General features: G+C 52.2%; 1 protein-coding gene across 4 annotated transcripts in view; it reads right to left on the reverse strand.

Annotated features, from left to right (window-relative positions):
• Positions 1-3,281: 3,281 nt before the first annotated feature.
• Positions 3,282-12,716, reverse strand: part of Tet3 (tet methylcytosine dioxygenase 3) — a 98,448-nt gene continuing 89,013 nt past the window's right edge. For all 4 annotated transcript variants that reach the window (XM_028871317.2, XM_028871316.2, XM_028871318.2 and 1 more), the window contains 2 exons: positions 8,597-8,933; positions 3,282-8,008 (listed from right to left, as the gene is read on the reverse strand). In XM_028871317.2, the coding sequence (XP_028727150.1) occupies positions 6,231-8,008; positions 8,597-8,933 (2,115 nt within the window). In that variant the 3' untranslated portion in view covers positions 3,282-6,230. The remainder of the gene's footprint in view (positions 8,009-8,596; positions 8,934-12,716) is intronic.

The raw sequence follows: 12,716 nt of genomic DNA on the forward strand, positions 1-12,716 counted from the left end.
GGGTACATTTCAGGCACAGCAAACAGGAGAGAACAGGACAGCTTCCTGTCCTCTTATCCTTCTCTCTCAGCTCAATCTCCCCCAAGCCCAGCCACTGCCAGACATCCCCCCTTTGTCCCAGAGAGAGCAGGACCCGGGGTTCAGCTTTGCACCTCACTACTGGACGGTGTCAGAGCCACCAGAACCCACCAGGATGGAGCGGTTCTTAGCAGATGTCTGCAAGTGCAGACAGTGAATTCCAAAGTGGCTGGAAGAGGGGACCAAGCAGAGAAGAGCTGACAAAGGCCACCCCAGAGACCTGATCTACATCTGCCAGCCACGTCTGTGAACGCCATCTCCTCGGATGACAGGCAGGGTGACAGCAGGCCCCTCACTGCTCTGAGGCAGGCTTCATTTGGGTGTCTGTAATAACATCAAGAAGGGCAAGACTGATAAAGGGTACCTTTCATGTCACAATTTAGTTCTGGTTTGAGGTAAGGGGATAAAAAAAAGGAGCTCACACAGAATTTGAGTGCAAAAAATAAATATAAAATTTATTAAAACACCCACAATATTTTAAAGATGCCAGGAGTAATACAGTTCACAAACCCAGTTGTTTGTGTAAATTATAATAAAATACAAATCAAAAAAGGATACATACTTGCAATTTCTAGGCACCCTAAATTAAATTTACTGAAACACTGGGGGAGAAGGAAAGGAGGGGGAGGCGGTAGCTCAGGAGACAAACCAATAAAGTGGAAGGAAAATATTAACAAAAAGGTAAAAATTATACAAAATAAAATTATCAGCATAAATTTACTGTACTAAGATATCTACAGTTTAATAATACACATCCTATTGCCTTGAGACATTGCAAAAACCTACCATTCATCCATCAACCCCAGATAAACTTCATTTCAAGTAGCCACAGTTTACAAAGTCAAGACGGAATATTCAAGTATGGTTGTTAAGTTCACCTCCATTGGAAGCCAGGAAACCAAACAGGAATTCAAAGATAAGAAAACATATGGAAAAGCAACAGGGTTCTAGGATCAAGTCTAAAGCGTTAGTATGCCGAGACAGCCGGTCCTTGCTTCTTTAAACACAAGAAAAGAAATGACATCACTCCTGCCTGTCTTTCCCCCCTCAAAAGAACAAAACAAAACAACAAATCTGCATTGGAATCAAGACAATTTGGGATGTCCAGATGAGCCAATTAGTATCTGAAGTCCCCATATGAAGAGTGAGGGCTCCCCCTGAAGGATGGGCAGTCAGAGCGAGGAGAGCATGAACGGGTGATACCTACAGAAAGCGTCCCTGATATCAGAAGCAGGAGCAGCTCAAACAGCTCCCTGATCCATCGGCACACAGCCCAGAGGCGGCTCAGGTGCCGCGCTCTCTCAGACGGGAAGCCTAGTGCTCTGCCCTCCTAGGCAGTGCTCCCGGAAGCAACCATACAAAGACTGGCGGGAGTGGGGCTGCGAGCCCGGGTTGGGGTACGCACCTCCGATGTGTTATTTTGGTCCAGGGTATGTGGTGAAGTTTGCCTGGTAGGGACAGCAGATAAGACCAGGTGTGGGAGTTTTCAAATGACAGCCACCGTGACAGAAAGCTCGATGAGATGGGCAAAGGAGATTCACATTTTATTCAAAAGCAAAACTTCGAGAATGAAAAAGATCCAACCACACACTCCTTCCTTTGGGCACTCTGCCATTTAACTGCTGAAGAATGAGCAGAGAGAATGACCCCAGCTGTGTCAAGGTCAAGGAAGTCATCCAACAGACAACCTTCAGGTATCATACCCTCGTGGACTCTAAGTTGTCACAATGTCCTGTTTTTGAGGTATTTAAAAAAAAATTGTGACAGTGAATGATGTAAAATGGAGCTTCCTGTCAAGTTGTTCTTGAAAGTTACATCAGCTTATGTGGACACAAGGAGAAGTTTAGCACCAACTAAAAGCGGCCTTGGTGGTTTGGAGGGACAAGGAAGCACCTGCCTTTAGTCCCAGCACCAGGAGCTACCAGTGAGCGGCAAGAACCAAGGCTTGCCCGTCCCGTCCCTGCCGGGGCCAGGTGAAGACACTCCCCCTGGACCTCAGCCTGCCCCCTCTGGGGTTAGCACCCTGGGCCACAGGAGAATACCTGCCACACTAGAAGGGGCAGGGGCCCTGACTCTCCTTCCTAAAAGCCACCTCCCCGTTTCTAATATGGCCTGAGAAGATAGCACAAACCCACAGTGCCTACCCAGCCAGGCAGGCCACTGCCGTCCTTGTAAGGAGCAAGCTGCCTTCTCCGCGCGCCTCGCTTTGGCCACCAAGGGGAACAAAAACAAAAAAAACAAACCAAAAAAAAAAAAAAAAAACAACCAAGCCAGAACACTGCTCCGAGCAGACACAGCACGGTCAACAGGTCTACCAAGACAGCACCAAAAGAGAAGGAAAGAAAAGCCGAGAGACGGAGCCCACCTTGTTTTTGGTTGGTTGTGGTTTCGAACGTTGATAGCACCTCAGGGAGACAGGATCAGGGACAGTCACATTGAGACACCATAGCACCATTTATTAGACTATTTCAATTCATAAAAATGCTTCCAAGTCCAGAAAACACACTTCAGTAACAAAAGGAAGGAGGCTGGTTGAGGCACGTCAGGGATTTATCAGTTTTCCACCAGCTTGGCCTTGCTTGGACGTCAAGAGGCCGTCAGGAAAGTCCCCTCGCTGTGACACTGGGTTCTCAGCTACTGTCAACCACCCTCACACATCCACCGCCACCAACTACGAAGCAGCAGAGCCCAGCTACCTCTGTCCCCCGTTAGCACTCGAACCTCTCGCTCTGCAAACTGTTTCCCCAAGAGCAGGTGGGAGGGCCAGAGGAGGCAGAATTCCTTCCCGGGCACCTGGGCCACCTCAGCGAGTCGGCAAAGCAGCACCCAGGAGGGCTGGGGGTCGGCCGCTAGGCCCCGCTAAAAACCAGACCCCAAATCGAGCCCTCCGACCCGGGCGACACCCTCAGTGGAGCTACCGACAGGTGGTCTCTTCAGCTAGCACCAGTTATTTCATGAGAACCTGCTGCAAAATGATTTTTATTCTAAAAGAAAACCTCTCGGGGTAGAGCTCCCCAAGTCCTCTCGCACACATCAGGCAGGGAGAACGGAACAAGACAAAGCAGGGTGGGGGCGGACGGGGCACCGAACGCTTGCACTGCACGTGGACTGTGGCCATGGACGGGCACACTGGGAGCGGACTCCAAGGCCGTCACCTCCCTTGCTATAATGGTACTTTCTCTTAAACTCGCTCATGCTGTCAGGTTCTTGAGTTGCAATGGCTTTATTTTTTTTTTTCTTCTCATGATAAAAATGTCTTGTCAATCATCTTCAGGACTTAAAAAATGATAGTGCCAGTAAAAAATAAAAATTTTGATTTTTCTCTTTAAGAAGCCTTCAGCAGCAAGGGGGGGGGATATAGAACTGTGCATAGTTACGTCTTAAATACACGTCTAAAGCATGCTCATTTCAATGACAGATTTGAGGTAGGTTATACATGTAGTGTGTGAAAATCAGCACGGGCTCAAGCACAGCCACAGCACTGAGCCCTGGAACAGCGCTCGCTGGGACCTGAAAGGCCAACACAGAACGCCTCTTGCCTCACCTCACCTCACAGCAGCCCGTTTCCCGGCCTTCTGGAGCTTATGAACCAAGGCTGTGCGGGCTTGGGGGATGGACGTCACATGCTTTTTAGCTTGAACTGGTTTCTCCATTCATCTGATGGCTTTGCTACCGAAGGGTGGGGAGGGCTGGAGCATACTGAATACGCGTCGGAGAGATCCACACACTGCCAACAGCAGACGCACCTGGGCCACACCTGGGACCTCGCAAGCGAACAGCCAACCTGGGGCTTCCACGGGCCGTGTACACGGTCACATTCTCCAAATGCTTTGTAAAATATCATATTTAAGATCATTTAAAATGAAGTTTTTCAAGGCACCCCCGCATCTACCTAAGCACGGAGTCCGATGAGACCTGCATAAAAGTACTGATGCGATTAAGCAAAATAGCATTTAAAGGACCCAATTCTCCCTCAAAACTAGAAAATTAGCATGCGCCTTAAAGCCTCTGGCTCCTTAGCTCGTCAAACAGAAGGTCAGAGGCTTTCCTATAAATCTGAATTCTGAATAATTCTAAATCCTGATAAGCTCTTGGGTATTTATTTCAAAAGCAATAATATTTCATTTTTTTCTGTCCTGTAAAATAACTGCAACTTTACAGAATATGGTGAAGGTGGATTGACAAAGCACATTAAATATTCAGCTACTATTTACAGTTTCTCCCACAATTACATGTTAAAATGTACTTTTTATTCTTTTCAAGTTGCTGTTTAAATCTAGGCAAAAGTGCTTAAAAAAATCTTTTCACTATTTACAGTTAAAACCAGACCACAAAAATGCTCAGGACACCTTTTAGCCACTCTCTGCCAGTGCTTCCGAAGGGCTACAGTCAACACCCAGCCGCTCGGCTCTCAGCTCTGGCACAAGGCACCGCGAAGCTCGGGGACTCGGACTCGCCTTCAGCACTGTCATGGGATTGCTACGCTCAGTTTATGAAGACCACACCTGGCTAGAACTACTTGATAACTGCTGTCTCGGGGACCGGCTGCTACTCCGCGTGTGTCCCGATGAAGCCCCCCACTCAGCACACACGTCCAAGCGAGCAGCTGGATAACATGGCTGACAGCATGGGAAAATGAACGACCACTCCGTGAACTCCTGCAGACACGCTGCAGACCAGCGCCTCGTTCACCTGTCAGGCCCGACCTCTCTCGACAATGTCACAGAAATGAAAAAGCACCAACACTCTCCTTTCAAAGATCTAAATGAATGCACCAGGATTTCAGAACGGGTGTGTTACAGGGGAGGTGAGGAGGAGAGGAAAGAGAGAGATCCAATGGAGAACTGGCCCCCTCAGAGGAGGAAAGCATTAGCAACCTGTTGAAAACGCCTGACCCTTGCACTTTAAAATGAAGCGTAGGCCATGCCCTGTGAGGGCCGGAGGACTGCACCATTGTCCCTTGTGAAGATCCAGGAATAAGGACGATGAGTGACCTGCCATCACACTGGCTTGCTGAGCCCTGGCAGGATGCCACCTGCCCTGAGTCGGGAAAGTCCCAGCCCAACACTACAGCACCAGGCTCCAGCACCACACAGCACCGCACTGCACCACACCGCACGCCGGCTCTTCACAGCTTGGGTTCAACTTCTTGTTTTCAAAGATACAGTAGCCCTTTTTCAGTATCGACAAACTTTGGGGCGATTTTTTAAAAAAATGCCACTAAGCTTCCTTCAGCCCGGTCGGTCCTCACTGGCTTTATCAATGAGATGGGAAGGGCTCCTGAGGAGCCTCTCGCTCCTGTCCGGCGTGAGGGGCTGCCTAGCGAACCAGGACATCATATGACTTGATAAATAACGGACAGAGAGGATTCAGTGTGGAGACTAGCAAGCTTGAAGCCGCCTACTTCCAAACCTGGTTTCGGGGATCTCGAACACCAGCATCTCCAGGCCGGGCCCCCAGAGGTCTACAGCTTATCCCATTCCACAGAGGGGAACAGGGTGGTCCCAAAGGCTCCCCGGCCTGTGGGAAGGAGGGACAGACCAGGGCTGCATGCTAACCTTGGTTTGTGGGGGGCAGATGGCTGGGAGAACCTGCTGCTCCCAGGAGGCTGGGCTTACCCGGCAGGAAGCACCGTCTGCCTTTCCTGCCATCTGTAACCATTGCTATTGTTGCTTAAAAACAAAAACAAAACAAAACAAAAAAAACCCAATAAATACACATTTTAAATGGAATTTAAAACTACGCTCCTTTGTGAAAGGACACTATAAACTTTCTTTCCATTATTGTGATATACAAGGATAAAGTTTTAAAAACAAAGAGAAAATAAGAGCCCCTCAAAACAAGGGAGAAAAAAAAACCAAACAATGCGGAGATATAAATATTAAGATCACCAAAAAAAAAAAAAGAAAAAGAAAGAAAAAAAAAAATCACCCGACAGCCGTAGTTTCTTCTTCAAAGTGCTGGGGAAGTAGGAGAGAGAGGGCGGGTCAGTTCTGAGGTTTGGACCATAAATACATATATATGATAGGCATATCCATATATGTAGATATAGAGAGACTTCTGCACCCCCAACCCGCCCCCGGGCATGAGGGCAAAAGCACCAGAGGCAGCTCGGGCCGGGCCCGACGCTGAGGTACGCTGGCTCCCGGCACCTAGATCCAGCGGCTGTAGGGGCCAGTGACCTTTGTGTAGGCGTAGGAGGACACGGTGACCGCGGAGTCCGTGGGCACGGCCAGCGCCTGCCGGGTGGGGACAGCCTTCTTCTCTTTGTGCTGGGGCTCAGACGCCATAGCACCCCCCCACTTGCGCTTCTTCCCATAGAGCTTGGCCTCCTGCGGGCCCAGGCCCAGGCGGGCGGCCTCCTCCTGCCGCTGCCGCGCCCGCTCCGCCAGCTGCTTCATCTTGGCCTCCCAGAGCGCCAGCCCGTGGTTGGGCTGGTTGAGGTTCTTGTGCTGGTAGAAGACCAGCGAGATGCGGGTGGGGTGGCAGCGGTTGGGTTTCTTGAGTGGCGTGGTGGCATGCAGCTCTCGCCGGGCACACTCGATGAGGATGGAGCAGTGGGCGGGGGCCACGGCCACGCCGCCAATGTTCTCGTCCAGGAAGTTGTGTTCGCTGTCTGACCACAGCTCCTCCTCTTCCTCTTCCACTCCGGGGCCGCTCTTCTCTTCCTTCACCCCCTTGCTGGGGGGCTCCTCAGCCGTCCCCTCCTCCAGGCTGAAGGGATCCCACAGCTTCTCCTCTGACTTCAGGGCCCCGAACAGCTTCTCACTGGAGCCCAGGGGCATGCCAAAGGCCTGCCAGGCCTGGTCCAGCTGGCTGGGCCCCGGCGTGGGAATCCTTCCTTCCTCGACTTTCACAGGATTCCACAGCTTGTCTTGGAACCCAGAACCACCTTTCAGGGCAGAGTTGAAATCCCCTGATCCGACCCCCCATGGCTTCTCAGTCAGGCTGGAACCGGTCAAGGCCGAGGTGCCGTTTCCAAACTTGCAGGGGCTCCATGGCTTGCCTCGGAGCCGTCCTCCAGGATGGGGGGCGGCCTGCTGACCTTCACCAGCGAACAGTCCCCACTGGCTCTCTGGGAAGTGTGAAGGGGTCAGACGGCTGGCCCCGAAAGAATTGAGCTTGTCTGGAACGATGGCGGGACTTTCCCCAGAAGGGAACACTCCCCAGTTGCCGCTCACACCGTTAGTCCTCTTGGGGGACATGCTTGGGCCTCCTGAGTACTGTCCCCATAGATGACCGGGTCCCCCATTCTGAGATGCCTCGGGCAAGGGTGTTCTGCCCATCTTCCCGGAGTCTCTGGGCATGGACTCAGCCTGGGTCAGAGGGTCTACTGGCTCTTGCTTGATGGATCTGTTGTAGCAACTGGAGCTCTGAGCAAAGGGAGAGGGGTCCCTGGATGCCGGGTGGAGCTGGGGGACCTTGGGTAGCAGGTATTCCTTGGGGCCTGGGTAAGCAGGCTGCTGGTGGTGAGGGGTGGGGTGGTGGGCGTCTGTGGACACAGCCTGGCCCGGCAGCTCGGCAAATTCAGCACCGCCGTAGGCCGGGTTCAGGCCGCTGTGTAGAGCATGGAGGTCTGGCTTCTTCTCAAAACTGCCTCCACTGCCCCCGTGCGCCCAGGCACTGGGGCCCAGGAACTGGGAGGGGAAGACAGGGTTGCTAGACGGAAAGCCATAGTAGCCGAAGGAGGGAAGGGTGTACTTGGAGTGGAAGCCGTTGACGGAGGCCAGGCCGGGCTGTGCATAGCGAGAGTGGTAGGAATACACGCTGCTCATGCTGTAGGGGTCAGAGGGCCGGCAGCTGCCTAGCACCGAGTAGCTCTCCACCACCGCGTTGCCGCTGTACTTGAAGGGGCTGAAGTGGTTCTGTGGCTCCACCTTGAGGGAGGGCTTCAGGCTTTGCTGGGACAATGCACCCTTCAGAGACAGGCCTGGGGAAGGCAGAGGGCAAGGTGGAAAAGGGGGCAGACACCACAGCCTGGCCAGGTCTAGGTGCGGAGGATGGGGGGCAGAGCCTCCTTCCTTGCCTGAGAGGGGTTCCCTCTGCAGAGTCAGGATGGACGCAGTGTCTAAAGGAGTTCAAACCCAGCCTGGACTTGCTCCCTGGGCACCCTCCCCCTCAAAGACCCCAAGGTGAAGAGAGAGAGCTTGTGGAGAGGCCATGTCCTCTCTGCTACCGCTCTACTGTCTGGCCCCAGAAAATGCCTTCGTTTCAACTGAAGCTCACCTTCCCAAGTGTGGGCTTAGGGTCACAGCAAGGCCTGCTCGCTGCCAGGGAACGGGCGCTCGGACACTCCCAGCCCACGCTCTATGGTGGGCTCTGAAAGCATGGTCTCCTCCCCAGACACCGTGAGAGCACACTGGAGAAGCCGAATGCTGTGTCCAGGCGCTTCACAGGATGCCTTTCTGATGGGCAGCGTGAACCACCTCAGGACCTTCCCTCCTAAGCGGCCAGTGTGACGGCGTGAGGTGGGGGGGGACGCCCACCCCTATCTAGTGAGCAGCACCCCTCTGCTTACCCGGGTCGGTGGTGACGCCAGCCAACTCCAAGGCCTCCTGCTTGATCTTCTCCGGTGTGCTCAGCTTCTCCTTCTGCAGCTTCTTCTTCTCGGCCGCTGCCTTCCTGGCTTCTAGCTGCCGTTGACGGCAGGACTTGGCAGGCTCGGGCAGACGCCGGACCTCTCGAGGGAAGGCGGTGAGCACCTGGATGGCCCCGCTGCTCACCTTGGCATTCTGATTCTCCTCGCTGCCAAACTCATCCGTGCTGGCCATCTTGTACAGGGGCAGTACATGCAGCTGCTCGTCCTCGGGGATCTGGCCCACGCAGCGATTGTCTTCCTTGGTCAAGGTGCAGACCTGCCCCGCACAGGGAGAGAAGATAGGGGATTGGAGTCCATGCTCGGCGAGAGGGGCCTGAGCTTCCAAATATGTGACCTCTACACAGTCCTACCACCAGCCATCTCCCTTGTCCCATCGCGCTCTCCTGAGCACTGAGGTTCTAAACACTAACACCACAGAGCCTGGGAGGCCGCTTTCTGAGGCTCGGTGACATTATCTCTTAGCCCCAGTATGGCTGACCTGGGACCAGGGTGCTGCACTCTGCCACATCAGTAACCTTCTCCCTGAAACCTGACTGCTCACTGCCTTTGCTTCCAAGGTAATCTTTCTTTTTATTAAAAATAACCTCAGGCTGGGCGGTGGTGGCGCACGCCTTTGATCCCAGCACTTGGGACGCAGAGGCAGGCGGATCTCAGGGAGTTCAAGGCTGGCCTGGTCTACAAAGGTGTTCTAGGACAGCCAGGGAAATCCTGTCTCAAAAATTTAAAAAAAAAAAAAAAGCATTAATTATACATGCATACACACATATATAATACTTTTGTGTAACTAAATAGGATATTATGCATAGTTTTTTTTTTTAACATTTTTTGAATATAGTACAAATAAATTTTTTTTTCTTTTTTCTTTTATGGTTTTTCGAGACAGGGTTCCTCTGTGTAATGTTGATGCCTGTCCTGGATCTTGCTCTGTAGACCAAGCTGGCCTCGAACTCAAAGATCTGCCTGGCTCTGCCTCCCGAGTGCTGGAATTAAAGGTGTGAACCACCACCGCCCGGCGGTACAAATATTTCTTGCACATGAATTTTCTAATTTACTTGATCATAGAGTCTGCCTTAGTTGGAACATTATGCACCATCAGCCATGGTGAGCAATTCAACAACCACACAGATGCCTGATTTGTGGCATGCATGCCCACCCACCCACACTTCCACACAACATACCACTGCTGACCTATGGCATGCATGCCCACCCACACACACTTCCACACAACATACCACTGCTGACCTATGGCATGCATGCCCACCCACACATGCTTCCACACAACATACCACTGCTGACCTATGGCATGTATGCCCACCCACACAGGCTTCCACACAACATACACTGCTGACCTATGGCATGTATGCCCACCCACACATGCTTCCACACAACATACACTGCTGACCTATGGCATGTATGCCCACCCACACATGCTTCCACACAACATACCACTGCTGACCTATGGCATGTATGCCCACCCACACAGGCTTCCACACAACATCCCACTGCTGACTTGTGGCATGTATGCCCACCCACACATGCTTCCACACAACATACACTGCTGACCTATGGCATGTATGCCCACCCACACAGGCTTCCACACAACATCCCACTGCTATTCTGGACCAGCTTTCTTTAGTCAAAGGTCACTTGAGTTGTCCATTTCGTATGCTCTTTCCATTTTCACTGTGGTGTTTTATGTACCAAACTGAGGCTTCACACTATTGCAGGGTTGACTCTCGACTGTTCTCTGTTCACGCCCGCCTTTGGCGGCGCTCTCCCCAGCTGGTCCTTCCCAGAGTCTTCAGACTGCCTCCACTGACCTGACTTCTGCCCTCCACCTTGCGCTTCCCTTCTTACACCCCATTCGATAAACAACAGAGCAAAGGTCAAATACAGCAAAGAGAGACACGGCAGGAGCTGCCTCTGACCCCAACACACCTAAGAAACCTCACACATGTCAGACCCCACGATCACGATTAAAAAGGAAGCAGAGGACATAAAGGGGACATCCTCAGAGATGCGATTGAAAAGGGGCAGGAGAAACAGGGGAAGACGTTCAGCCCCATCAGTGTGTAAGAGGCACACCTCACTGAAAACCGGGGTACCGCGGAGACGTCAGCCCCGTCAGTGTGTAAGAGGCACGCCTCACTGAAACACAGGATACCACAGAGACGTCAGCCTCGTCAGTGTGTAAGAGGCACGCCTCACTGAAACACCGGGTACCACAGAGACGTCAGCCCCGTCAGTGTGTAAGAGGCACACCCCACTGAAACATCAGGTACCGCGGAGACTGAGAGGACCAGTGCTGCAGAGGCAGAGCAGGTACTAAAAGCTCACACTGTCACTGCCCACCAGGGCCTCCAGAAGAAACCGTTTCTGCACAGAGCGGCAGGGCCCCCTCATGGCATACAGATGAGAACTGTGCAGTCACCAACTGGCCATCCGTGGGGGAGCTGGTTACGTAGCTGATATCAGAGCTGCACATGAAGCTTCCACACATTTAGTAGCACACTAGTTAAGAAGAGCACGCCTTGGGACAGCCGGTAGACATGCTGTGACCCCATCCACGTAGGTGGAGTTTTGTAGCGCTGTATACGGCCGTCGACACACACGGCTGTCAGGAGGGGTGGCCACCAGACGCTGGCTGTGGTTATCTCTACAAGATTTCAGACGAGTTTGTTTTGGTTTTTCGAGGCAGGGTTTTCTTTGTGTGTTGCCCTGGCTGTCCTGGAACTCGCTCTGTAGACCAGGCTGGCCTCGAACTCAGATTGGCCTGCCTCTGCCTCCTGAGTGCTGGGATTAAAGGGCATGCGCCACCGTGATCTGGCAATTTGTTTTTCTTTTTTAATTAATCTTTTAAAACTTGTGTCTGTGTGTGTGTGTGTGTGTGTGTGTGTGTGTGTGTGTGTGTGTGTGTGTGTCCCTGTGAATGTACGCCATGTGTGTCACAGAGGCCTGAAGAGGGCATCAGATTCCCTGGAGCTGGAGTTACAGGTGGCTGTGAACCACCTGAAATGGTTTGCTGAGAAAAACTCTGAAGGGTAGCAAGTTCTCTTAACTGCTGAGCCCCATCCCCAAGTCCCAACTCTAAGTTTTTATGATGAGGGGATGAGGCACATGGCAAACTGGAAGACCTGAGTTCAGTCTCCAGGAACTCCCCACACTGAAAAGCCAAGCAGAAGTGGATCTCATCTTACTGGCCATCCAGCCTAGCCTAATTGCCCAGCTCCTGGTACCAATGAGAGACTCTGACTTAAAAATAACACTAAGCCCCCCAAAGGCAGACAGCTCCTGAGGAACACCACAGGCTGGCTTCTGGCCTTCATGCCCTCACATGCATGTGCATGCCCAGCTGCGCACATGTGCAGACCCGCTTGCTTGCACACATATAAAAATTTTAAGACAGCAAACTTTCAGGAAGTTTGCTACTAATTGTTAATCTTAGTAAAGACCACAGGCGCTGGGAGGGCAGGTGACCGCCCGGTGCTTTGCTCCTTCCTGCTCCCCAGTGTCCCTATCTTCCAGCTCTTTATCCTAGAGGGCCTGCCCTCTCTAGCACTTCAGGTCTGGGCCCCAGCCTTCTCTCCAGCCTCCCCAATCTCTGCAGCCCAGTTAAAAAGCGAGCACAGCACCAGCACCATTCTCTCGAGGGGGTCTCCATCTCAGTCAGCCCTGAGGGCCCTCTTCTCCAGCACACTCATGTCTCTGGAGATCCACTCACACTCTCCAAATCCTCTCTCTCCTGCCTGCTCTATATACAACCTATGCAGCTTAGCAGGCGTCTCAAGGAGGACTCTTTCATGTGTGTGTGTTGCTGTGGATATCGCTCTATATAAATAAAACACTGATGGCCAGTGACCAGACAGGAAGTATAGGCGGGACAAGGAGAGAGGAGAATTGGGGAAAAAGGAAGAAGGGAGGGGAGACACTGCAGCCACCGCCAGGACAAGCAACATGTAAAGACGCCGGTAAGCCACCAGCCACGTGGCAAGGTATAGATTTATAGAAATGGGTTAATTTAAGATAAAAGAACAGTTAG

This window comes from Peromyscus leucopus, chromosome 3 (genome assembly GCF_004664715.2).
Source record: "Peromyscus leucopus breed LL Stock chromosome 3, UCI_PerLeu_2.1, whole genome shotgun sequence".
Taxonomy (NCBI): domain Eukaryota; kingdom Metazoa; phylum Chordata; class Mammalia; order Rodentia; family Cricetidae; genus Peromyscus; species Peromyscus leucopus.